The sequence below is a fragment of the Mirounga angustirostris genome, unplaced genomic scaffold, assembly GCF_029215605.1.
Source record: "Mirounga angustirostris isolate CCGP_5_RB_7025 unplaced genomic scaffold, mMirAng1.0.hap1 SCAF_17, whole genome shotgun sequence".
Lineage (NCBI taxonomy): Eukaryota > Metazoa > Chordata > Mammalia > Carnivora > Phocidae > Mirounga > Mirounga angustirostris.
The window spans coordinates 46838117-46861516 of NW_026991725.1; the positions used below are offsets into that span (position 1 = coordinate 46838117).

The window sequence follows — 23400 nt, forward strand, 5'->3', positions numbered from 1 at the left end:
CCCCGCCCACCGCGCCCGCGCATGCTCCCTGGCGCGCGGCGCGCAGAGCCCCGCCCCCGGCCGCCCGGCGCGCAGGGCCGCGGCCCCCTCCTCGCGCCCCCTCCCCACCAGGCGCCCGTCGCGGTGCGTTTGCGTCATCGCGCCACGCCACCACCGGAGCCCGGGCGAAGATGGCGGCAGCCGTTCTGAGCGGGCCCTCGGCGGGCTCCGCGGCCGGCGTGCCCGGCGGGGCCGGGGGTCCGTCGGCGGCGGGCTCGGGCCCGCGCCTCCGCCTGCTGCTGCTGGAGAGCGTGTCCGGCTTGCTGCAGCCGCGCGCGGGGAGCGCCGTGGCGCCCGCGCATCCCCCGGTGCGCTCGGCGCCGCACTTGCCCGGGCTCATGTGCCTCCTGCGGCTGCATGGGACGGTGGGCGGGGCCCAGGTGAGTGCGGCCCGCGCGCCCGCGGCCCCGCTGGGGAGCTGGGGGGCCGGGGGCGCGGGGGCGGGGGCGCCCCTGCCGGAGCCCGCGGGAGTGCGGGCGGCGGAAACCCGGGGGACAGGAAGGGCCTCTGCTCCGCCGTTGGGCTGTTGGCGGTCGCTCGGCGGGCCCCGCCGCCGGCTGGATGCCCCGTCTCCCCGCTCCCTCGCGCGTCTGGGGTTGGGGTGGTCCGGACGGAGGCAACGGATGGGGACGACGAATACCGACCGAGCTCTTACTGCGGCTGAGCCCCGGGCGCTCCGCTCACAGCCGCGGTGGCCGTGAACACACTGTCGCGAATCCCTGTGAGGACCGCGTAGTAGGGACCTCCAAGCTGACCTGGAGGATGGCAGAGCTTTTCCTGAGGCGCTGGAGTTTAAGCTGAGACCCGCACCTCCCCGATGGGTGGAGGGTTGGCTAGGGGGAGAGAATGGGCAAGTCCTGTGGTAGGAAGGAGGTGAAAAGAGGGGCGTCGTGGGGGGGCTCAGAGGTGGTGGGGAAGACGGTGGGCGCAGTGAGGCTGATGGGGGGCCAACGCAGAGGTCAGGCAGAGCTTTGTAGGCTGGCTTAGAAGGGGTCCTTAGGATTGTGTACTAACATCCATTCAGTTCCGCAAACTAGAAGCCCAGATGTCATCCTAAACACGTTCTTACTCCCATACCTCTCTCATGATGCAGTCCTGTTGATTTTATCTTTTTTTAATTTAGAGGTTTTATTTATTTATTTGACAGAGAGAGACACAGCGAGAGAGGGAACACAAGCAGGGGGAGTGGGAGAGGGAGAAGCAGGTTTCCCGAGGGGCAGGGAGCCTGATGTGGGGCTCGATCCCAGGACCCTGGGATCGTGACCTGAGCCAAAGGCAGACGCTCAACGACTGAGCCACCCAGGCGCCCCACTTTTACCTTTTTTTTTAATTTAAAGATTTTATTTATTTATTTGACAGAGAGAGACACAGCGAGAGAGGGAACACAAGCAGGGGGAGTGGGAGAGGGAGAAGCAGGCTTCCCGCTGAGCAGGGAGCCCGATGCGGGGCTCGATCCCAGGACCCCGGGATCATGATCTGAGCCGAAGGCAGACGCTCAACGACTGAGCCACCCAGGCACCCCGATTTTATCTTTTTTTAAATTTAAAGATTTTATTTATTTATTTGACAGAGAGAGACACAGCGAGAGAGGGAACACAAGCAGGGGGAGTGGGAGAGGGAGAAGCAGGCTTCCCGCTGAGCAGGGAGCCCGATGCGGGGCTCGATCCCAGGACCCTGGGATCACAACCTGAGCCGAAGGCAGTCGCCTAACGATTGAGCCACCCAGGCACCCCGATTTTATCTTTTTTTTAATTTAAAGATTTTATTTATTTATTTGACAGAGAGAGACACAGCGAGAGAGGGAACACAAGCAGGGGGAGTGGGAGAGGGAGAAGCAGGCTTCCCGAGGGGCAGGGAGCCCGACGCGGGGCTCGATCCCAGGACCCTGGGATCATGACCTGAGCCGAAGGCAGATGCTCAACGACTGAGCCACCCAGGCACCCCTGATTTTATTATCTAAGTAGCTTTCAGATCTGTCCAGTCCTTTCCATATCCTTCCCATTGCCCTGGTCCTAGCTTGAACCGTGTCCTCTCGCCCAGGTGAAAGCACTGATTGTAAGAAGGCATAGTGTGTCCAACGTGATGTCTGAGGGTAGGTGCTCCTTTAAAAGCCCCTGCCCTCCGTCCTCTCCTAGCCGCCTTCCCCCCCAATTTTAGCCACCCCTCAAGATCCATATACATGAGGTCTTCTTTGTCCCATGTTTGTTACTGGGACCTTCCCAGCACTATGCTTCCTTCCAGGAAGAGGGTTGTCACAACCTTGGGTGGTTCTCTGAGCTTAGCCCCAGATTGGTCAGGGACGGTCTTATCGCTGATACTGACATTACTCCTCACTGTGGAGGCTGCCAGGTCTGTATCTCTGCTATCTCAGCCCACTTTGGGGAGTGGGAACTGATTACGCGTTTTCTCTTCTCGATCTCCGTCTTCTAATTCACGTGGGTTTAAGTATTTCTGAAATACTGTCTCTTCTGTCTGTACATGTGTGCTTTCTTTCATCGTCCCAAGCTTTCCCTGCCCCCCTCAAGGCAAGCTCACAAACGCAACGTCTTGCTTGTTTTCCGCAAGTGTCTAAAGCCTAGTAGAATTTAGAGCAAAGCTAAGGGTGATGTGGGAACCTAGACTCCCCCTTTAATATTGCCAGTGCCACATTTTTGGGCATATCCTGCCATTTTTCTCGCTAACGTCTTTCGTCTTTCGTATTGGATTCTCGGTTCACAGGGTTTGCGGTGCCGCCACCTGGAGGGTTTGCTTTGCTTCCCCATGTTTTCATTCAAACACTACCGAGTACCTGTTATGCGTTAGCTACTGTTTCTTGTTTCTGGGTAGACAGATAGGCATAGTCTTTTCCCTTGGAGAATTTCTAGTCTAATTGAGATGAGAAATAAAGTAAGTAAATAGGCTTGGAGCTTATTGGAAGGACAGAGATCCATTGATTGGGCCATCCGTTTAGGCTGAATCACAACTTGCTTTCCTGTAGGTACTGTGAACTCGTAGTTGCACAGTGAGACTGGATCCGTTCACAGTTTCTGGTGTGGCTTATAGCAAGTCTCCTGACTTGTCTTCTTGCCTCAGTCTTGTGGCATTTCATCCATTTCTCGCACGGCAGCTGGAGTGAGCTTCCTCAAGTAAAATTCTGATCCCGTTTGCCGTGCTTTAAAATCCATCACTAGCTGGGCTTTCCTGGCTTCAGGCCTTTGCACTTAACTGTTCTCTGCTTGGGGTCCCTCTCTGTGCTGCTTCCCTGCTCCCCACAAAAATCTTCTCAGTTCTGTGCTTCTCATTGCCTTTGGGAAACCTTAGCTGTCTTTCCTGCAACGTATTGAAACGATGTATTTATTCGTTTCATGTGTATATACAACCTTCTTCCTTCACACCAAACAGCTAGGCTTTGATTTGCTTTGTTTTTATGTGTAATTAAAAAAGATGGAACTTAATTCAGATTACACAAAAGTAGAGAAAATAGTATTTTGAGGGACGCCTGGGTGACTCAGTCAGTGAAGTGTCTGCCTTCAGCTCAGGTCATGATGCCAGGGTCCTGGGATCGAATCCCGTATCGGGCTCCCTGCTCCACAGGAAGTCTGCTTCTCCCCTGCTTGTGCTCTCTCTATAAATAAATAAAATCTTCAAAAAAAAAAAAATAGTATTTTAAACCATCCCACCCTATGCTTTCCCCGTCACCCAAATTTAACAATGAACTTCTTACCAACATAGTTTCATGCCCATCCTCCCAACTCTGCCCCCTCCCCCAGCATTTTAAAGCACATCCCACATCTCATTTCCCCTAAAACTGCACGTTCTTAGAAGGATGGATTGTCTTACTCTGTCTTTATCCCCAGGGCTTTGTCCTGTTCCATTCCCCAGTCGGTAGCCAGTGATCTGTTTAAAAATATCAATAAAAGGGGTGCTGACTGGCTCAGTCCGTAGAGCATGCAACTTTTGATCTCAGGGTTGTTAGTTCAAGCCCCATGTTGGGCATGGAGCCTACTTTAAAAAACATGTATTCATATCAATAAGATGACAACATTCTCCTGCTCAGAACCACACAGTAATTTATCATTGCATGAGGCCCTGCCTCGTGTGTCCTCTGCTAACCTCCAGACCTCATCTCGTACAACTTCTGGACCGTACTCCAGCTGCCCAGGCTAACCTCGTTTCTAGAGTATGCTGAGGACATTGCTCACCAGCTCCTTGGCTCTTCGCTGGGAAACTCGGGAAACTCATGGGAGGGTGAACTCACTTAAGTCTCAGCCTCTGTGCTCCTGTTCACAGGAGTCTTTCCTGACCACCCCGTCCCAGTCCGTCCCATTCTGGGCATTCTCTGCCACACTGTCCTATTCTGTTTTCTTCCTAGCATTTATCAGCATTTGAAAATTAACCTGTTTATTGTCTGTCGTGTTCTCTTTTCCCTTCTTACCCAGTTTACATTCCATTATAATCCCTGTGCTGCCCCTCTCCCTTGGTTGTACGTGCCTGGCAGTACCACGGCTGTGGTGAATTTACTGTGACTGCAGAAGAACCGGTCTCCTTGCGGACTGGTCTCACTTAGCACGCACGGCCATCATCACCTCCAGGGGACCCTAGCATTGCCCAGCAATCCTGCCGCATTTCCGCTTTTCTAGACAAGTTTTTGTTTTTTTTTTAAAGATTTTATTTAGAGACAGAGAGAGAGAGACAGAGGCAGAGGGAGAAGCAGGCTCCCCGCAGAGCAGGGAGCCCGATGCAGGGCTCGATCCCAGGACCCCGGGATCATGACCCGAGCCGAAGGCAGACGCTTAACCGACTGAGCCACCCAGGCGTCCCATCCTAGACAACTTCTGACTCCTTCTCTGCACCCTCCCTCTTAGTTGATGACTTGCTTCCCGTTTCACCGAGAAGGTAGAGGCAGTCGGATGGGCAGTCCCGTGGGTTATCTGCCGGCTTCACTGCATCTGTGTCCATACGTTCTGCCTTCCCTCCCATGGCGAGGGGTGAGCTGGTCCATGCCCTTGTTTCAGGCCAGCCCTCTGTGCATGAGATCTAGCCCCTGTCCCCCCACTTCATCAGGATGATCTTCCCTCTGTCGGAGCATTTTGTCAGCGCACCGCTCAGAGCTGCTTTTAACACCCCCCTCCCCCACCCCCCAACCCCGCCGTCTCCTGCCCCATTTCTCTTCATGGCAAGACTCCTCAAAAGAATTGTTGTACTTGCTGTCTCCGATTCTCCCATTCTTCTTCTTCTCCTTTTTTTTAATAACATTGCTTTGAAATGACAAAGTTTGTGGAAAATTTGAAAGAATAATTAAAAGAATTCCCGTATACCCTTCACCCAGATGCCCCAAATATCAACATCTTATTTATTTATTTTTTAAAGATTTATTTACGTATTTTAGAGGTATTTTAGAGGGCGAGGGAGGGAGAGGGACAAGCAGACTCCCCGCTGAGTGCAGAGCCTGATGACATCATGGCCCTGAGATCATGACCTGAGCTGAAACCCAGAGTCGATCCCTTAACCAGCTGAGCCACCCGGGGTGTTCCAAACGTCAGCATTTTAAATGCATGTTTGTTTTATCATCTTCTGCACATTTTTTCTGGGTCCTTGTAAGAGTAAGTTGCAGGCGTGGTGCCCTTTCATCTCTAAGGTTGTTCTGCCTTAGAGAGGATGTGCCTTAACCACACTTCCACCATCAAAGCCAGAAAATCCACACTGATACGACAAGTTACCTAATCCACAGATTTTCCTTCAGTTTTGTCCGTTGTCCTGAAGGTGTCTTTTAGCCAAAGGAGGGGAATGGGGTACAGGGCTCGGTGCAGGAGTCCCTGTCTCTGGCGTCCTTAAACCGAAGCTGCTCCTCGGGCTTTGTCTGAAGAGCGACGTTTCCGAAGAGAGAGAGGATAAGTATTTTTCAGGCTCTCCCTGAGTGCGGGCTCAGGGCAGTGTCCTGGTGGTTGACGCAGGTTGTATTTTTGGCAGGAATACTGCAGCAAGGTGTTTTTGGTGCGTCAGCGTGGGTGGGGGTGTGTGGTGTGTAACACGGGGTTCTCCGGTTACTGGTGTGTGTCTTCGATCACTGGGTTAAGGTGGCATTTGCCAGGTTTCTTCACTGTGAAGTCGTGGTTTCTCTTTCTGTAAGAAGCGTCCTGTGGGGAGAGTATAGCAACGTCTTGTGTCTCGTCAACCTTCCGCTCTCGTGTTTTATCCGTGGAAGATTCTGCCCTGAACGAATCATTCCCACAGTGGCCGTCCCCTACAACTCCTTCCGTTGAGGCTCCCAGCCTACCCTTTGGCTGAATCACCCCTTTACCCAGTCACGTGGCAGTTCTCGAAGACCGCCCGAGACCACCAGGGTCTGCAGCATTTCCTACAGTTGGTCCCTCCTTCCTTCTTGAAACTTCTCTCAGCTTCTGGGACACCACTGTCCTGAGTCTCCGGTCACCGTTCCCGTCCGTCCTTTCTGCCTTCACTGGTTCCTCCTCCTCTCCGGCCTCTGAGTGTTTGCCCAAGAGCCCCGTGCTCCTACCGCTTTCCTCTCTTTCACACTCTCCCTGGGTGAGCTGACCCCGTCCGCGGCCAAAGTTCCAAATTCATGCTCCAGCCGCGATCGCTCCTCATCCAGCCCCGCCCGCCATGCACCTGTTTGGCACGTCCGAGCTGATGTTAGGTGGGTGTCCCAGATTTCTCGTATCTGAGCCCGGACTTCTGATTCTCCCCCACAGCCCGCGCCTCCTGCAGAGTCCCCCTTTTAGGAACCCACCACTCCATCTGCCCAGTTGCTCAAGCTAAAAATCTTGAAATCGTCTTTGCCTCTTCTCTGTATTCCCCCATGTCCAGTTTGTTACCCTGTCCTGTTGGTTCTACCTTCAGAAGAGATCCAGAGTTTGACACTCCGTGTCCCCAGCATCACTGCGCTGGTTGAGGGGGGTCACCTCTCCCCTGGATCTTCACCACAACCTCCTCCCGTCTGCATCTGCCTCCCAGCAAGCGACTCAAGTGTTGCGGATGTATTTGAAAAAATACATTTAGGTTAGATAATATCACTGTGCCCCCTCCCCCCCACCCCGCCGTGGCCTTTAGCTTATTCAGAGTACAGATCCCCCGTTGCCTGCACGACCCTGAGACCTCTGCCCTGCCCCCGGGACTTTCCACTCTGATGACCTCTGCCTCTTGCTCACTCTTCCCTCGCCGCAGTTCGCCTCCTTGCTCTTCTGTAGCAACCATCACCATGATCAATTTCATTTATTCATTTTTTTTATTATTTTTATAGATTTTATTTTTTGAGTAATCTCTAGACCCCACGTGGGGCTCTAATTCACAGCCCCGAGATCAAGGGTCGAGTGCTCCCCGCCTGCGCTGGCCGGGCGTGCCCACCCCGATTGGGTTTAGAACATGTCATCCATCCAGAAGGAAGCCCTGTGCCCCATGGGGGTCACTGCCCATTTCCCCGCAGCCACTCTACTTTTTGTCTCTGGGTGTGGCTACCTCAACCGTTTCATATAAATAAATTCTATAACATGTGGCTTTTGGGTCTGGCATCTTTCATGTAGCATCATGTTTTTAACATTTATCTGTGTCTCAGAACTTCATTTTTTTTGTTAATGGCCACAGCTCTTCTGTCGTGGATATGCCACATTCTGTCATTAATTCACCACTTGGTGGATTGTTTCTACTTTGGGGCTGTTGGGGGTGATGCTGTGAGCTTCTCGTGCAAGTTCTGGTGAGAACTAGGTTCTCCGGTCTCTTGGGCGTGTCCCCGGGCGTGGAAGTGCTGGGTCGTGTGCTGTGTGACCTTCGGAGTAGCTGCCAGAATGTTCCAAAGTGGCTGCACCATCTTACGACCCCGTCAGCAGGGTATGCGGATAGGAATGCGTCTTGCTTCCACTTTGCTCAAATGGCGTTTTTAGGGAGGGTTCCTGTGCCTGCTCCGCGTGAAACACGATCTCCCTCCCCTGCGCCAGGCCCTCGCTCCTTCTTGAGTCTGCTGTATTCCGCTCCAGGGCACTTAGCGCATCCCACACACTGTTTCGTGTTTGGTCGTTTGTTTATTTTCTGCCTCCTCTACCTGGAATACAAGCTCCCTGGCACCTACAGCAATGTCCCGGGTGAGGTCGACGTTGAATAAACACTGACGGAATAAGTGAATAAACATTACCCCTCATGAGAGGAGCGACCTTGTTTATTTTGTCCGGCTCTGGATTCCTTCATCTGACTCCACGTGTCTGTCGGGAGAATGAGTGATGAGCCCAGTTAGGGAGGTCCAGGGGCCACGAGAGGAGCGTGGCCTTTTGGGGGGAGGGCTGCGGAGGAAACCTATCTCAGGGCCCCTGGAATGTGAGGGAAGGAGGCTCTGGCTGACTGGGTCTGTGTTGACATTGGTTAACGGCTTTCGGGGAGCCGGGAACGGGACAAGGAGGGCTTGGGGTGAAGGAAGAGGGTAACAGACGAGGTCCATCCAGCAGGCGTGTGTGGGATCTGCACTGGTCGCCGTCCAGGGACACCGAGCTGAGGGAGGCGCATTGCTGGGCTGAGTTGGGCTGTCCTGCGGGGCCCTAACCTGCTGGGTGGGAGGTGGGAGAAGGGATGAGGCAGGACGGGCCTGGAGGAAGGCCCGAGGCACAGGCTTCTGTGTGTCAGCTGCTGAAAATGGGGCCTCGGGCTCAGAGGAGGTATGACGTCAGGAGAGGCTTCGTAGGTGAGGGCAGGGAAGGGCCCAGAGAAGCGCTCCCCTGTCGTTAGCGTCCTAATCCTGACTCGCTTCCCTGTTTGCTCCCCCAGAACCTGTCAGCCGTCGGGGCGTTGGTGGGTCTCAGTAATGCACGGCTCGGTTCCATCAAAACCCGGTGAGTCTTTAAGCCTCTTTTTTCTCCAGGGGGATGTTTCCTTAAGCGGGCTGTCCATTTGTCTGTCCATCCATTGTCACCACCCCGTGGGCTCAAAGAGACTTCTCCGTTGAGAGGGTGGAGCGTTTCCTTCTTTTCCTGGGCCCCCCTGGGGTAAGCCCCGCCTGTTCCGGCCTCCGGGTTGTCCCACCTGGGATCAGCTCCGGTCCTTGCTTCCTTGCTGCCCACACCTCACCCCAAGCCCTCCAGGCATTTCGGGAGTTAGAAAGCACCGAGGGTCTGGAGGTGGCGTCTGCTCTGGCCCCGTGAGCGTCCCAGCGCGGTGACCAGCGTTCTCGGGAGCATGGCAGCCGCTGCGGATCGTCACTGGATGCTTCCTTGTCAGGTTTGAGGGCCTGTGTCTGCTGTCCCTGCTGGTGGGGGAGAGCCCCACGGAGATGTTCCAGCAGCACTGCGTGTCCTGGCTCCGGAGCATTCAGCAGGTCCTGCAGGTAAGGGTTCTTACCCCCAGCCCCGCCGCCATGCCTCAGGCCCCGGCCGCACATGTCCCCGGCCCGCGCACGTCCCCGGCCTGGACACCGAGTCCTGAGGACCGAGGCAGCGCCCAGACAGCAGGGAGCAGAGCGTGAGCTTCAAACACGGCTGTAAACTTTTTGATGTTTTTATCCAGGGGGTAATTTTAATTCATTCGATCTTTCACATACTGCAACCACTGACCGATTTCACTTCCTCGCTAGCTTTTCTAACATGCAACATCTCGAAAGTTCCTTTCTCCAGGTATTTTATTTTTATTTATTTATTTTTTTTTTCCCTGCTCCCTTCTTTCTCTTTTAACATTTTCAGATTTTTCAGCTCTTACATGCTTTGATGATCTCCCCACGTAGCTCTTCAGCAAGCACATTCTGAGCACAGGGGGCTGAGTGCTAAGCTCTGGGGGGACAGTGGTCAGGTGACCCTGGACCCCACTGGCGTGGGCTCGGAGTCCAGCATGGGGGGTTGGAGAATTTCCCATGAAGTAAATGTTTGCAGATAGTAAATTTAAAAAAAAAACGATTTTATTCAGAAAATACACCATGTAAACCATCTCCTAATGGTTCATTCCAGTAGCTGGTATTCACATTTTCAGAGGATGTATTTGGATCAGATCAATAAATTGTACTTATGGGCACCTGGGTGGCTCAGTCGTTAAGTGTCTGCCTTCGGCTCAGGTCATGGTCCCAGGGTCCTGGGATCGAGCCCCGCATCGGGCTCCCTGCTCGGCGGAAGGCCTGCTTCTCCCTCTCCCACTCCCCCTGCTTGTGTTCCCTCTCTCGCTGTGTCTCTCTCTGTCAAATAAATAAATAAAATCTTAAAAAAAAAGAAAGAAAGAAAGGGGTGGGAAACGCTGGAGGAGGTGCCGACTTGGGACAAGGGAGATCATCATTTTGGGTTCCTGAAGACAAAGGAAGGTCTGGAGCTCAGAGAGGCTTTGGCTGTCAAACACTTTGGAAGCATTTATATAATCATATCTACCCTAAAAGTTTAAGATGTAATCATCAACCAAAGATATTAAAAGATGTGAGGATAGGGTGCCTGGGTGGCTCCGTCGGTTAAGTGTCTGTCTTCGGCTCGGGTCATGGTCTCATGGTCTTAGTGTCTCAGTGTCTCAGGGTCCTGGGATCGAGCCCCACATTGGGCTCCCTGCTCGGCAGGAAGCCTGCTTCTCCCTCTCCCACTACCCATGCTTTTGTTCCCTCTCTCGCTGTGTCTCTCTCTGTCAAATAAATAAAATCTTTGACAAAAATAAAAAAATAGTACTTATGTGGCAGCCCATCGTAGAAATCCATAAATCCACGTATCGGAGTGGAAGATGTTTTTCTTCCATAGTTACTCTGTTGTAGTTTTTCTGTTTTAATTTTCACCTGCGATCAGAGCATTTTAATTCTCTATATTGCTCTTGCAATTTATTGTTCTTTATTTACATAGTTGTAAACGTATGTGGCAGTGTTCAGATCCCATTCAGTTTTAATCAGCCTCTGAGTTTTTAAACTCCTGGAAACTTTCTCAGATAGTTATACTAGGTAGGTGCTGAACACCTCAACATACTCAGAATTCTGTCTATTCAGAAATTCTCTAAATCATGCTGCTGACCATGTGACTCCTTTTATTTCCCCTGCAACAAAATAATCTGAAGGTAGTTTTCTGTCCTATCTTTGGCCAAACTTTTCTTTAGGAAAATTTTTATTGTTAAAGTGCAGCTGGCCGTGCAATGTTATCTTAGTTTCAGGCTTGAGGGTTCTCCGTGTTCTGCTCCGGGATACAGATAGGAAATGTTTTCGGCTTTGCAAACCGCATATGGTTTCTGTTGCATTTTGTTTCTTTTTTTCTTTTCTAGCCCTTTAAAAATGTAAAACTCATTTCTAGTTTGTGGGCCATACAAAAACAGGCACCCACAGACTGTACCGTTTGCCGATCCCGTTTCTAGCAGAAGAGACTTCACTAGAATAAACGTACAGTGGGGCGCCTGGCCGGCTCCGTCGGTAACTCTCAACCTCAGGTGGTGATTTTCCAGCTCAGGTCGGGCATGGAGCCTGCTTACAAACAGAAGAAGGAGGCGCAGTGGGTTGAAGTGGCACCGCAGCAGGTGCCGTGGGGGTAAAGAGCGCAGTTCCCTGAGAAGACATACCAGAGAACCCGAGTCAGACTGGACCGCTCTGGGCCACTGGTCCAGGGAGGGCCTTTCCGAGCCGATTGGGCTAAGAACGTGTTGTAAGTGTGCAAAAGCCCTGAGAGAGGAGGAGTTTGGCCCATTTGGAGAATTATAAGCAAGCTGGTGTGGCTGAGTGGGGTCGATGAAATGTGACTGGAGTAGGGGGGAGAGAAATGTGATTGGAGTGGGGACCAAACCACGTGTGGTGGCCTGGGCATGTTAGGGAGCTTGGTTTTTATTCTTAGAACACTTGGAATTCGTGGGAGGTGTGTCTTTTTTTTTTTAAGATTTTATTTATTAGAGAGAGAGAAAGCACAAGAAGGTGGAGGGGCAGGCAGAGGGAGAGGGAGAAGCAGGCTCCCTGCCGAGCAAGGAGCCCGATGCGGGACTCGATCCCAGGACCCTGGGATCATGACCTGAGCTGAAGGCAGATGCTTAACCGACTGAGCCACCCAGGCGTCCCTCATGGAACGTTTTGAGTAGGGGTGAGGAGGAGGAGGAGGTGGTGGTGGTGATGACATGATCACATTTTCGTTTGGAAGTACTACCTTGGCCGCTGTGTGGAGAAAGGACTAGAAAGCCAGATTGGAGGCAGAAATGATGAGAAGTTGATTGAGTTCAGGAGAGGGTTAGAGGCAAAGTGGGCAGGTCCCGATGGTGGGATAGGCGTGTCCAGGATGACTCCCAGATTTCAGAGCACCCAGACGGCCAGGCCCAGAGGGGAGGGGTGGCAGCGCGGGTACTTCCGTGGACCGGATGTGCCGGCTCGCCCCCTTACACGGCCAGGTAGGGGAGGGGGAGCTGAGAGGATGCGCCGCAGACGGGATAGCAGGGCTGTGGGGTGGGTGCGCGGAGGGAAGAGGTGGGACCTGTCTGAGGTGGAGCGAGGTGAGGATGGAATCCTGTTTCAGATTTAGCAGCTCAAGGGTTAGGAGACGGCGGAGCTCGGGAGAACGAACGGAAGTGGGGAAGCCAGACAATCCAGATGTTGGGCCTCACAGGGGGCGGGGCTCGGGAAGGGTGTTTACGGAGGGGGCACTTGCGTGCAGAGGACTCTGAGGGGCTAGCTGGACGTGCGGGACAGGCGCTGGGTGACAGGATGGAGGGAGGGTGGTGAGAACGGAGGGGGCGGTGTCAGGCTTGGCCGGGGACTCCTGCCCGTCCCTGGGCTTCTGTGAAGGTCACAGCGGTGGGAGAAGGTGTGAGTGGAGGGGCTGGTTAACGGGACCGAAATGCAGGGGGGATACTGGGCAGTGTTGGAGGGCCCTCCATTCTTATTTTTTTTAATTTACTTTTTATTTTTCTAATTTAAATTCAGTTAGTCAACATATAGTACATCGTGAGTTCCAGATGGAGCGTTCAGCAGTTCATCAGCTGCATGTAACACCCAGTGCTGATCACATCACATGCCCTCCTCCAAGCCCGGCACCCAGTTGCCCCCTCCCCGCCCCCGTTCTTACTTTCCTGCTAAGTGTTCCTACTCATCTTGTACCTGCGGCCTCGGGTCTAGTGGGAGACAGGTGCCGACTCTGTTTCCCGTAATACGTGTTAATTTTCCAGGGAAGTCCTAAATCCAGACTGTTTCTTTCTCCACGAGTCCAGGACAGGTGTGAGCCAGGCCGAAGCCCGCTTGGCGACACGGGGCGGTTTTGTTGTGGCTGAGGCTGTCCTCAGGGCAAGAAGTGCTCTCCTCCATTCCCAGTAGGGAAGCGCAGTCGGGGGAGCCAGAAACTCGACATCTTCCCATTAGTCAGATCTGTAAGGCCTGGCTTTGTTTCTTTCCTTTCGGAACACATTTCAAGTCCCCAGATGCCCGTGATACTAAAGTGCAGACCCGCATCCTTTCTGTAGACAAACACGCCACGTTGGGGTTCCCCGTGTCCCTAGTGGGTTTGGGGCAACGGTGACGTAACTGGTGTTTCTCAGCAGCCCTGTGTGTCCTGCCTCCCGTGCCGCCCTGCCTCTTGGCAACCGCGACGGCGAGCTCAGGCGCATGGGTGTCGTTTCCGTTAGTCCCAGGACCCGCCCCCCACGATGGAGCTGGCTGTGGCCGTCCTGAGGGACCTGCTCCGCTACGCGGCCCAGCTGCCCACGCTCTTCCGGGACATCTCCATGAACCACCTCCCCGGCCTCCTCACCTCCCTGCTGGGCCTCAGGCCGGAGGTGAGACCCCTCCCGGCCCCCCACCCTCCAGCGGGTTACAGTGCAGGGAGCAGGGGGGAGCGGGGAGGGGAGGGAGGGAGAGCCAAGGACGGTGCGTGAGGGGTGGTGGCCTGCGCCGGGGGGCTGGGGGCTTTGGGCTCTGCGCCTCGGCCTGACTTTCTCTTTTGCCCACAGTGTGAGCTCTCAGCGCTGGAGGGAATGAAGGCCTGCATGACCTACTTTCCTCGGGCCTGTGGGTCTCTCAAAGTAAGTATGCACCCACAGTCCTCTTCCACCCGCGTAACCCTCGCTGTCTTAGCTCAGACCCCGCAGCAGAGGATTCTGAGCCCCTGTCCGCTGAGCGCACGGTCACCTGACTCCGCAGATGGGACCGCGCCACCTCGTAGCCTTTCCTGCTCACAGATAAACCAACTTGCCTGAGATCGGTAAAGATCGGAACCCGGGTCTGCTGCCGAAGCCGGGGCTCCTTCCCCTTTCTGCCCTGCCCGTTTTCCTCTGATCCTCTTTCACTTGGTGCCTACAGCTCTTGCTGTTTCCTCCAGGAAGCCTTTCGGACTTACTTCTTCCCTGTATTAACGCGTATTCCGGACTAAACTCTCTCCGTCATGACCCGTACGAGGGTTTTTTTGTTTTGTTTTTCTAACGAAAGTTTTACTGAGTTCCGTCAACTCTGCCTTTCTTCTAAAATGCTCTGTAAATGAACCGCTCGGATGATGCAGGCTGGGTCTTTGTGCCAGAGCCCGCTCTGGTCAGAGGAGGGAGGTGTTACTGCAGGGCTCCGTTGGTCCAGCTCCGAGTGGGTGTATCTGTGTCTGCCTGCACCCCCTGCCCCCCACCTGTGAGACGCAGGGAGAAACTGTCACTGCCCGGCCAGGATTCAAATAGTCGGGGACTCTGGGATGTCCAATGTTTCCTGCACTGGTGTCTCTTCATGGTCCCTGTGAGTGTGGAGAATTCGTCCGTAAGTTTCTGGAGTTTGGGCCAGAAGTTTGAGGGCCCTTTCCAGAGCTAACAGGACTTCATATGTCGTTAGAGGGCGTGTGTGCCTTTATTTTGCTGAGAATAGAGTGTCCTCTGGAGAACGGCCCTCTGCTGAGGGTTTTGGTTTCGTCGGCTGCCAGCATGTCGGGCAGGAATCTACAAGGCTCCTGGGGCGGTTTGTACTTGGAGGACCTTGCAGCCGGGACTGAGGAACGGATACGTGCCATTGGAGTGTCTGTCTGTCCTCTGGCTCGTCCCTGGAAGCTCCCAGGGCAGCGGTGGTCTCCCGGTCCGGGATGCCGCCCCTCTGGCGTTCCGAGGCTGTGCAGTCAGCCCCGCAGGGGCTCTGCCTCTCCTCGCCAAGGTGACGAGTGGTTCCGTGCACTGGGACACGTGGGACATGCCCTGGGGCTGTGTGCGCGCCCGTGCCCGCTCTTCAGGTGGAATGTCCCGCCTGAGCCCTTGCTTCGGTGTGTCCTGTGGGTCGTCAGGGCCGTGTTAGCGAGCTGAGCTTTATCGTGCTCACGGGCGCAGCCTTCCGTGGGCCTCAGCCCGCTCTGCGCCGCAGTCTGGTGGGGGGGGACCGTGAGCAGGAGTGGGCCGAGAGGGCAGGGCCGCTCTGGTCGGGCCTTCGGCTGCTGTCTAGGAAACGTCGTCCGTGGGGAAGCAGGGGAATCAGGAGACGTGGGGGCGGTCGCTGTTCTTGGTTTGAAGTGTTCGGACCCTCCCGCATTGCGGGAAAGTGCCCTCCAGGTCCCAGGGGGAGTGGTTCTAGGCCTTCTGCCCCGGGATCGCGAGAACAGCGCTTGCGTGGTGGTCACTGAGTCCTGAAGTGTGATGTGGGAAACCTCACGCGGTTCCGGCCCCGGGGCGGATGGGGGGAGGCTGGGAAGCTTGGCCTCCGTCCCAGAAGTCGCTCCCTGTGCCTGATACCTCAGCCGACGGCCCCCCCACAAGTTCACTCTTGTGCACGAGGCGCCCCCGCCCCCACGGGGTCTGTCCTCCCCAGCCTGGGGTCCACGGCCTCTGTGTGCTCCTGGCGGTGGTCTCCCCTCTGGTCCGACCGTGTGGATGCCCTTCCTCTCAGCCCTGCGGGGCCTGCCTCCCAGCGCCCGCGCCTCTTGTGCCCCCGGCTCCCTTCTCGGGTCTTCCTGACGCCTTCTCACTTCCCCCCGGAGCTGGGGTCCCATTCCACGCCTTCTCTGTGTCCACTTCGGCGTTCTTGCCCTCATTCGTGCCACGGACTCCTTCCCGGAGATGCTTTTAAATTCCTAAAGCACACGGAATCGCAAGGGAAGCGGATTCTGATTGAAACGTGTATTTTAAACGATTGTGATAGAGCAGCGTGGGTTTCGTTGTTAACACGTCAGACGACAAGATCATAGACCTTTCAAGTCAAGTGACGCACGTGACCGATGTTTCAAGACGCCTGTTGATCATAATGTGAAGCGAAAATGCGCGGTTTCTCCTGGCGGCAGGCAGAGATGCTGCCGGTGCCTCTGGGGTTCTCTGTCCACGTCTGTAGTTAGCTTTCAGGTTAGTGCAACGGTAAAAATCTTTCTTCCCAGCCATGGTCGCAGGCCCCTCTGACTCCAGCCCCAGGTAGCTGTGGCTTTCCCGCGGCCGGCGGGGTTTGCCTGTGGACAGGCTACTCTGACCTGGCCCTGCCCTCGAACCCCTGCCTGGGGCCTCCCTTCCTGGCTCAGACCTTCGTCTCGTCGCAGCTGCAGGGAGGGAGGGAGGGAGGGGGCCGTCATTTTGCAGACACACCCCCCCGCCCCCGCGTCTTTGGGGCCGAACGGGGAAGCGAGCTGCGGACGGGGGCTGACGTTCAGCGGGTCTGCTGCCCGGCCTGGTGCTGAGCCTCCCGTGTCCGCAGGAGGGAGAAAGCCTGCGCTTGTGTTCTCCTGGCAGTGGACGGGGGTGTGCGTCTCTGGCCCTTGGAGCTGACTTACGAGCCTCTTCCTGTTTCCTCTGACCCAGGGCAAGCTGGCCTCGTTTTTCCTGTCCCGGGTGGATGCCCTGAGCCCTCAGCTCCAGCAGGTAAAGGGAAGAGAGGGAGGTGGTGAGCCTGGGGATCTGAGCTGGAGCTTCTGTTCTTTCGGCTCTTCTCTGTTCCCACCGTTGGACTGTGTTCCCTCTTCCCTCCCGTTCCCTGCACACAATCCACACAGTGCAACTTCTGCCTCCAGCTCCCGTCTGTGGCTCGCTGCCTCGAAGTCCTTTCTGCTCCCCTCTGAGCTCTTTCTTGGCGCGTGGGGGTCGGGGGGCTCTGGGGCTGGGCTGGAGTCCCGTCTGACCGCTTCCGACCTGCCTCCCGACCTTCCTCCCGCAGCTGGCCTGCGAGTGTTACTCCCGGCTGCCGTCGCTGGGGGCCGGCTTCTCCCAGGGCCTGAAGCACACGGAGAGCTGGCAGCAGGAGTTGCGTAGTCTCCTGGCCTCCCTGCACAGCCTGCTGGGGGCCCTGTACGAGGGCGCAGAGACGGGTAGGGGCAGCGGGGGGCGGGCGGCGGGGGGCGGGTGCTGGCCTCCCTGCGCAGCCTGCTGGGGGCCCTGTACGAGGGCGCAGAGACGGGTAGGGGCAGCGGGGGGCGGGTGCTGGCCTCCCTGCGCAGCCTGCTGGGGGCCCTTACGAGGGTGCAGAGATGGGTAGGGGCGGGCGGCCGTGGAGGCCGGGCAGCGGATGTCCCAGCAGCCTGCGTCCCCTTCCACAAGGGAGGAGGAAGGGGGCGGACCAAGGGCCTGGGAGCGCGAAGTCCTTGTGTTTCCGTGCAGCCCCCGTGCAGTATGAGGGCCCCGGGGTGGAGGTGCTGCTCACGCCCTCGGAGGACGGGGACGCGCACGCCCTCCTCCGGCTCCGACAGCGCTTCTGTGGACTGGCCCGCTGTCTGGGGCTCATGCTCAGGTGCGCGAGCAAGTGCCGGAGGGCACAGCGGTGGGGGCCTGTGGCCAGGGCGGGGGCTGAGCTCGGGGTGTCGTCCTCATCGGGAAGGGGGTGGGAGGCTGGGTCATGTTGAGGAGCCCGCGCTGAGGATCTCTCTGCTCTCCCCCTCTTTAGCTCTGAGTTTGGGGCTCCCGTGTCCGTCCCTGTGCAGGAAATCCTGGACGTCATCTGCCGGACGCTCAGCATCAGCGCGAAGAACATCGTGAGTGGAGCTGGGGCTCTGTCCGCAGCCCGTCCTCGGGCCCCGGGCGGAGAGAGAGCAGCGTGGGGGCGGCGCTCCCACAACACTGTCCTCCCCGAGGCTGTCCGGCCAGCCCCGTCCCCCGTCCGGATGCCGCCGCTCCCTGTGCTTGTCCCCACACACATGCCCGTCGGAGCGCATTCGCTCACGGTTTTCAGGACCCGTCCAGCAGATGCTTCCCCCAGGGAGGGTGAACCCGGGGCTCCGCTGGGTCACCGTTGAGAGGTTCAGCCGTGCTCCCCGTCATCCTTTCTCACTGGTCTGTTTTAGAGGACGGGGTCTGTCTTGTTGGGCCAGCTGGGCATGGGGGCAGGCTCCTTCCTGCGTGTGCACGGTCTCCCTGTTTCCCTTTCCCTCCTGCCGCCCCCTTACTCCTCCCGTATTTTCCTGCAGAGCTTGCTCGGAGACGGTCCCCTGCGGCTGCTACTTCTCCCCTCCATCCACCTGGACGCCTTGGACCTGCTCTCCGCACTCATCCTCGCGTGAGCGGGAGGGGACAGGGTGTAGTGAAGGGACGAGGACCGGCTGGGAACGGAGGTCACTGTTCTGTCTTCACCCCCAGGTGTGGAGGCCGCCTCTTGCGCTTCGGGGGCCTGGTCAGCCGCCTGCTTCCCCAGGTCCTCAATGCCTGGAACATGGGTAGGGATACCCTCTCTCCAGGCCAGGAGAGGCCTTACAGGTGACTGTGAAGGGGAGGGCACAGGCCGCGGAGGGTGGGTTGGGGGCTCCGAGGAGGACCCGGCCTGCGGCGCCCCCCTCACGGGCTGCTCTCTGCTCCTCCCCCCCCCCCCCCGCAGCACCGTGCGGACCAAGGTGTACGCCGTGCTGGAGCTCTGGGTGCAGGTGTGTGGGGCCTCGGCGGGAGTGCTGCAGGGGGGCGCCTCGGGAGAGGCCCTGCTCTCCCACCTGCTCAGTGACATCGCCCCGCCGGCGGACGCTCTGAAGGTGAGCGGGGCGCCCGCCCCGGCCGGAGCGAGCCTGCGCGCCAGACGCCGCCTCCCGCTGCCGCCCGCCCCTGCCGGCCCGCCGGTGACCCAGGTCTCCCCCCCCCCCCCCAGCTGCGCAGCCCGCGGGGGAGCCCGGACGGGGGGCTGCAGAGCGGGAAGCCCAGCGCTCCCAAGAAGCTGAAGCTGGATCTGGGGGAGGCCATGGCCCCGCCCAGCCACCGGAAGGGGGACAGCAACGCCAACAGTGACGTGTGCGCGGCCGCGCTGAGAGGTGGGAGGGGCCGCGCCCTGCAGCCCCGGGCAGGGGGGGCGGGGCGGCGCAGGGGGGTCACGGACAGGGGACCTGCCCCAGATCGGGCTCCGGCCCTCCGCTGGCCCTGCAGGCTCCCGTTCAGCTCCGCCTGCCGCGTTCCCTTGCGGCTCCGGCGGGGCTGCGCCGCAGGGCTTCTGCTCTCCCCGCGCGGCGCTCGGGGCCGTCCCCTCGGGGCTCGTGCGCTGCCGTCCCGGACCCGTGGGCGCACGTGTGCAGCGCGCCTCCTCGCTCGTCGCACGCGGCCGGGGTGGAGGAGCCCGGCAGGGGCGGCGGCGGCGGCGGCGGCGGAGTTCCCGCTGCGCGTGGGCTGCGTGCTCCCTGCCGCCGCCCGCCCGCCCCTGAGACGCCGCCTCCTCCCGCAGGCCTCAGCCGGACCGTCCTCATGTGCGGGCCCCTCATCAAGGAGGAGACTCACAGGGTCAGTGGAGCTGGGGGGCACTGCCTGCGCGGGGGCGTTCGGCCCCGGGGGCGGCCCTGCAGGAGCGGCGCGGGTCCTCGCGCCGCCTCCAAGTGCGCCCGTGTTCTTTGCAGAGACTGCACGACCTGGTCGTGCCCCTGGTCATGGGGCTGCAGCGGGGCGAGACCTTGGGCAGCTCCCCGTACACCAGCTCCCGCTGCCGTCGGGAGCTGTACCGCCTGCTGCTGGCCCTGCTGCTGGCGCCCTCGCCCCGCTGCCCGCCCCCGCTCGCCTGCGCCCTGCACGCCTTCTCCCTCGGCCAGCGGGAGGACAGCCTCGAGGTAGCTGCCCCCTGGGGCCCGCCGCCTGCCTCTCGGGTGAGCCTGGGCCCGCCCTCCCAGCGCCTGAGGCTCACGGCGCCCTTGGCCTCTTCCCCAGGTGTCGTCCTTCTGCTCGGAAGCACTGGTGGTCTGCGCTGCCCTGACCCACCCCCGGGTCCCTCCCCTGCAGCCCGCCGGCCCCCCCTGCCCCACGCCTGCCCCCGTCCCCCCTCCTGAGGCCCCGTCTCCATTCAGGGCCCCCCCCTTCCATCCCCCGGCGGGCCCCCTGCCCCCGGCGCGGCCCGGACCTCCAGCCACAGCCAACCACTTAGGCCTCTCTGTGCCAGGCCTGGTGTCCGTACCCCCCCGGCTCCTTCCCGGCCCTGAGAACCACCGGGCAGGCTCAAATGAGGACCCCGTCCTCGCCCCTAGTGGCACCCCTCCGCCCGCTCTGCCCCCGGATGAAACTTTTGGGGGCAGAGTGCCCAGACCGGCCTTCGTCCACTACGATAAGGAGGAGGCGTCCGACGTGGAGATCTCCTTGGAGAGCGACTCAGATGACAGCGTGGTGATCGTGCCCGAGGGGCTGCCGCCCCTGCCGCCCCCGCCCCCCTCGGGCACCACACCCCCACCTGTGGCTCCAGCCGGGCCACCCACGGCCTCCCCTCCTGTGCCAGCCAAGGAGGAGTCCGAAGAGCTTCCCGCGGCCCCGGGGCCTCTCCCACCCCCGCCGCCCCCCCCTGTGCCGGGCCCCGTGGCGCTGCCGCCCCCCCAGCTGGTCCCTGAAGGAACTCCTGGGGGCGGAGGCCCGCCCACCCTGGAGGAAGACCTGACGGTTATTAACATCAACAGCAGTGATGAGGAGGAGGAGGAAGAGGAGGAGGAAGAAGAGGAGGAAGAGGAGGAGGAGGAGGAGGAGGAAGATTTTGAAGAAGAGGAGGAGGACGAAGAGGAGTATTTTGAGGAGGAAGAAGAGGAGGAAGAGTTTGAGGAGGAGTTTGAGGAAGAGGAAGGGGAGCTGGAGGAGGAGGAGGATGAGGAGGATGAGGAGGACGAGGAGGAGTTGGAAGAGCTGGAGGAGGCCGAGTTCGGCCCGGCAGGAGGGCCGGCAGAAGAAGGGGGGCCTGCGCCCCCGAGCCCGGCCCCGGCTCTGCCCCCTGCCCAGTCCCCGACGGTGCAGCCCGAGCCCGAAGGGGAGCCCGGGCTGCTGCTGGAGGTGGAGGAGCCGGGGGCCGAGGAGGAGCCGGGGGCCCAGGCTGCCCCCACGCTGGCCCCCGAGGTGCTGCCCTCCCAGGGGGAGGGGCCGCGGGCCACAGGGAGCCCTCCAGCCGGGCCACCCCCCCAGGAGCTTGTGGAGGAGGAGCCCTTGGCTCCCCCGACCCTGCTGGAGGAGGGGACTGAGAGTGGGGGTGACAGGGTGCCACCCCTCCCAGAGACAACTGCCGCAGAAGACGGGGAGGCCGAGGCGGAGGCCGAGACGGCAGCCCTCCAGGAGAAGGTGGGTGGGCAGGGGGTGCCCAGCCGCCGTGTCTGTCCCCAGCCCGACCCGCGTGTGCGTGTGACTGTTTCCAATTTTCTGTCTTTGTCTCTGAAGGAGCAGGATGACACGGCTGCTATGCTGGCTGACTTCATCGATTGTCCCCCTGATGATGAGAAGCCACCGCCGGCCCCAGAGCCTGATTCCTAGTCCTCTCTTGCACTCCCCCAGCCCCCTGCTTTCCAATAAAGTTATGTCCTGGGATATCACCTGCCGCTCCAGCCTTTTGCACCACTGCGTCCCGGGCCAGAAGCCCCGCCGCCTGCCGGGCTTTTCAAGATACCCGGAGCGCTCCCCACGTGTCTGTGTGGCGTCCCGTGCTCTCCAACAGCTGGGCTGGGCCACATTTTCCCACTGTTCGCCCTCCGCGCTCGCGGTGCGCCGTGTGCCGGGCTCCCCGTGTGGTTAGGACCAGGAGTGAGGACGTGGCGCTGCTTGTCCAGATCCAGCTGTGGGAATGTGTGGGAGGTCAGAGCACCGCGTGCCCCAGCGAGTGAAGGTGGGTGAACACGAACGGACACACACACACATTACCCGTCTCCCTTGGCCCGAAAGCGCAGGCTGGTCGTGATGGGATGTGGAGAAACGTGAAAGGTACGGAGGAGTCTGGGCCTTGACTCCTTGAGGTGTGAGCCCTGCTCCGGGCCTCGGCCTTCCAGTGCCCGTATCCTCCCCCCGTGGGAGTTTGAGAAGCCCACCCGCGCTCTCTTCCACGTGGAGCCGTGGCCACATCCCAGCCAGTGTCGTCCCCGTAAACACATTGACCCTCGGCCTCGTTGGGCCCCTCGTGTGCACGGGAGCGGGCAGGACACCCGTCCGCTGCGGTGTGAGCATGAGCCGAATGCCTTGGAACTGCAGAAAGGGGAACGGGTATCCTGATGGGCCCCTGCAGTGACATTGGAGCCAATTTTTGGCAACTCACTCGGGTTTAAACAAATTTCCCCCAACTTGGTATCTTGAGAAACCCCACCCCTGCAGAAAGGCTGGAAGAGGAGGGTGACCTTCATGTAGACTCACCGGTTGCAAACGTTCTCCTGTGTTCGTGTTCATGTCCATGGGGCTGTGTCGTGTACAGATGCACGTTTGTACGCGCGCGTGCATCTCTGCCCATCATCAGCCCGTTCAGATCTGTACGTGTTTCTTTTCTTCGTGGGATCGTGTAAAAGTCAGTTGCAGACCTGGCCCTTTTCCTCTGAATTCTTCAATGCTGTTTCCTGAGATTAAGGACGTTTTTCTACGTAATCATGATACCACCATCAAACCTGAGAAAAGTAATTCAGTAATAGTGCATGTAGACTGTGATACTCAAATTTCCCTACTTCTTGAAATGTCTTTAGTTTTTATTTTGATTCAAGTTCAAGAGGTGTTTCAGGGGCAAAGGGCCACTTGTGGCTTAAGGACCGCTGGAGGGACGGAGGTGTAGGAATCCTGCAAGAGTGATTTTTCAAAAATGGGAAGCACCTGAATTCTGGAAAGTGTACGTGGATAAAGTTGACAATGACCCCGAGGAAGAGGATGGGACAGAAATTTTGTGATTAAGTTGTGTTTTGCGTAGATAATACATTCAGGTGGTTCAGCACTCAGCAGGGACCGGAGTTTGGTTGCAAGATCTTCTGGTCCCTGCTTGTCCGCCGTAGTCCCCCAGAATGCAGCCTGGAGCAGCTCGGGGGGGCGGATGTCTGCGTGCGGGGACGGGGATGTGCATGCATGCAGGGACGGCTGCGAGCCTGGGGCCGGGTGTGAGCACAGGGGGCAGGTGTGCGCTCTGGGGCGGGTGCACATACGCAGACCTGTACGGCCTTCCCTTCAGTATTCCCAGAGGGTGCTTCGTTGTCGCTGGGGACGAAGCCGTTTCACCGAGTCGCGGGATCTGCTCATTAACACACTGAGTACCAGTTACGTAGCAGGCGCTGCTTTCTCCTCAATACGTATTTTGGAAGTACTTCCAGATCACGGGAGATTCTGGAGAGAGCACAGAGGGGGTGGGGGCGGCCACAGTTTCCCCTCGCGGTCGTG

The 23400-nt window shown here is 58.3% G+C and overlaps 1 protein-coding gene across 1 annotated transcript; it reads left to right on the forward strand.

The window, feature by feature from the left end:
• The first annotated feature begins 76 nt into the window (after positions 1 to 76).
• Positions 77 to 21593, forward strand: PELP1 (proline, glutamate and leucine rich protein 1). Its single transcript, XM_064582556.1, has 17 exons — positions 77 to 419; positions 8788 to 8852; positions 9238 to 9343; positions 13555 to 13704; positions 13879 to 13950; positions 16669 to 16728; positions 17021 to 17171; positions 17461 to 17590; positions 17744 to 17831; positions 18264 to 18352; positions 18433 to 18549; positions 18668 to 18815; positions 18929 to 19088; positions 19493 to 19548; positions 19662 to 19868; positions 19966 to 21345; positions 21442 to 21593. The coding sequence occupies exons 1-17, from the start codon at positions 171 to 173 to the stop codon at positions 21532 to 21534; spliced, it is 3321 nt and encodes a 1106-aa protein (XP_064438626.1). The 5' UTR covers positions 77 to 170; the 3' UTR covers positions 21535 to 21593.
• Positions 21594 to 23400: the final 1807 nt, after the last annotated feature.

Excerpts from the sequence above, each read along its gene's own strand:
- PELP1 (XM_064582556.1), top strand. The coding sequence starts at position 171 with ATGGCGGCAGCCGTTCTGAGCGGGCCCTCGGCGGGCTCCGCGGCCGGC. Across the intron at positions 420-8,787 it reads GGACGGTGGGCGGGGCCCAG|AACCTGTCAGCCGTCGGGGC; the intron begins GTGAGTGCGGCC and ends TTGCTCCCCCAG. Across the intron at positions 8,853-9,237 it reads CTCGGTTCCATCAAAACCCG|GTTTGAGGGCCTGTGTCTGC; the intron begins GTGAGTCTTTAA and ends CTTCCTTGTCAG.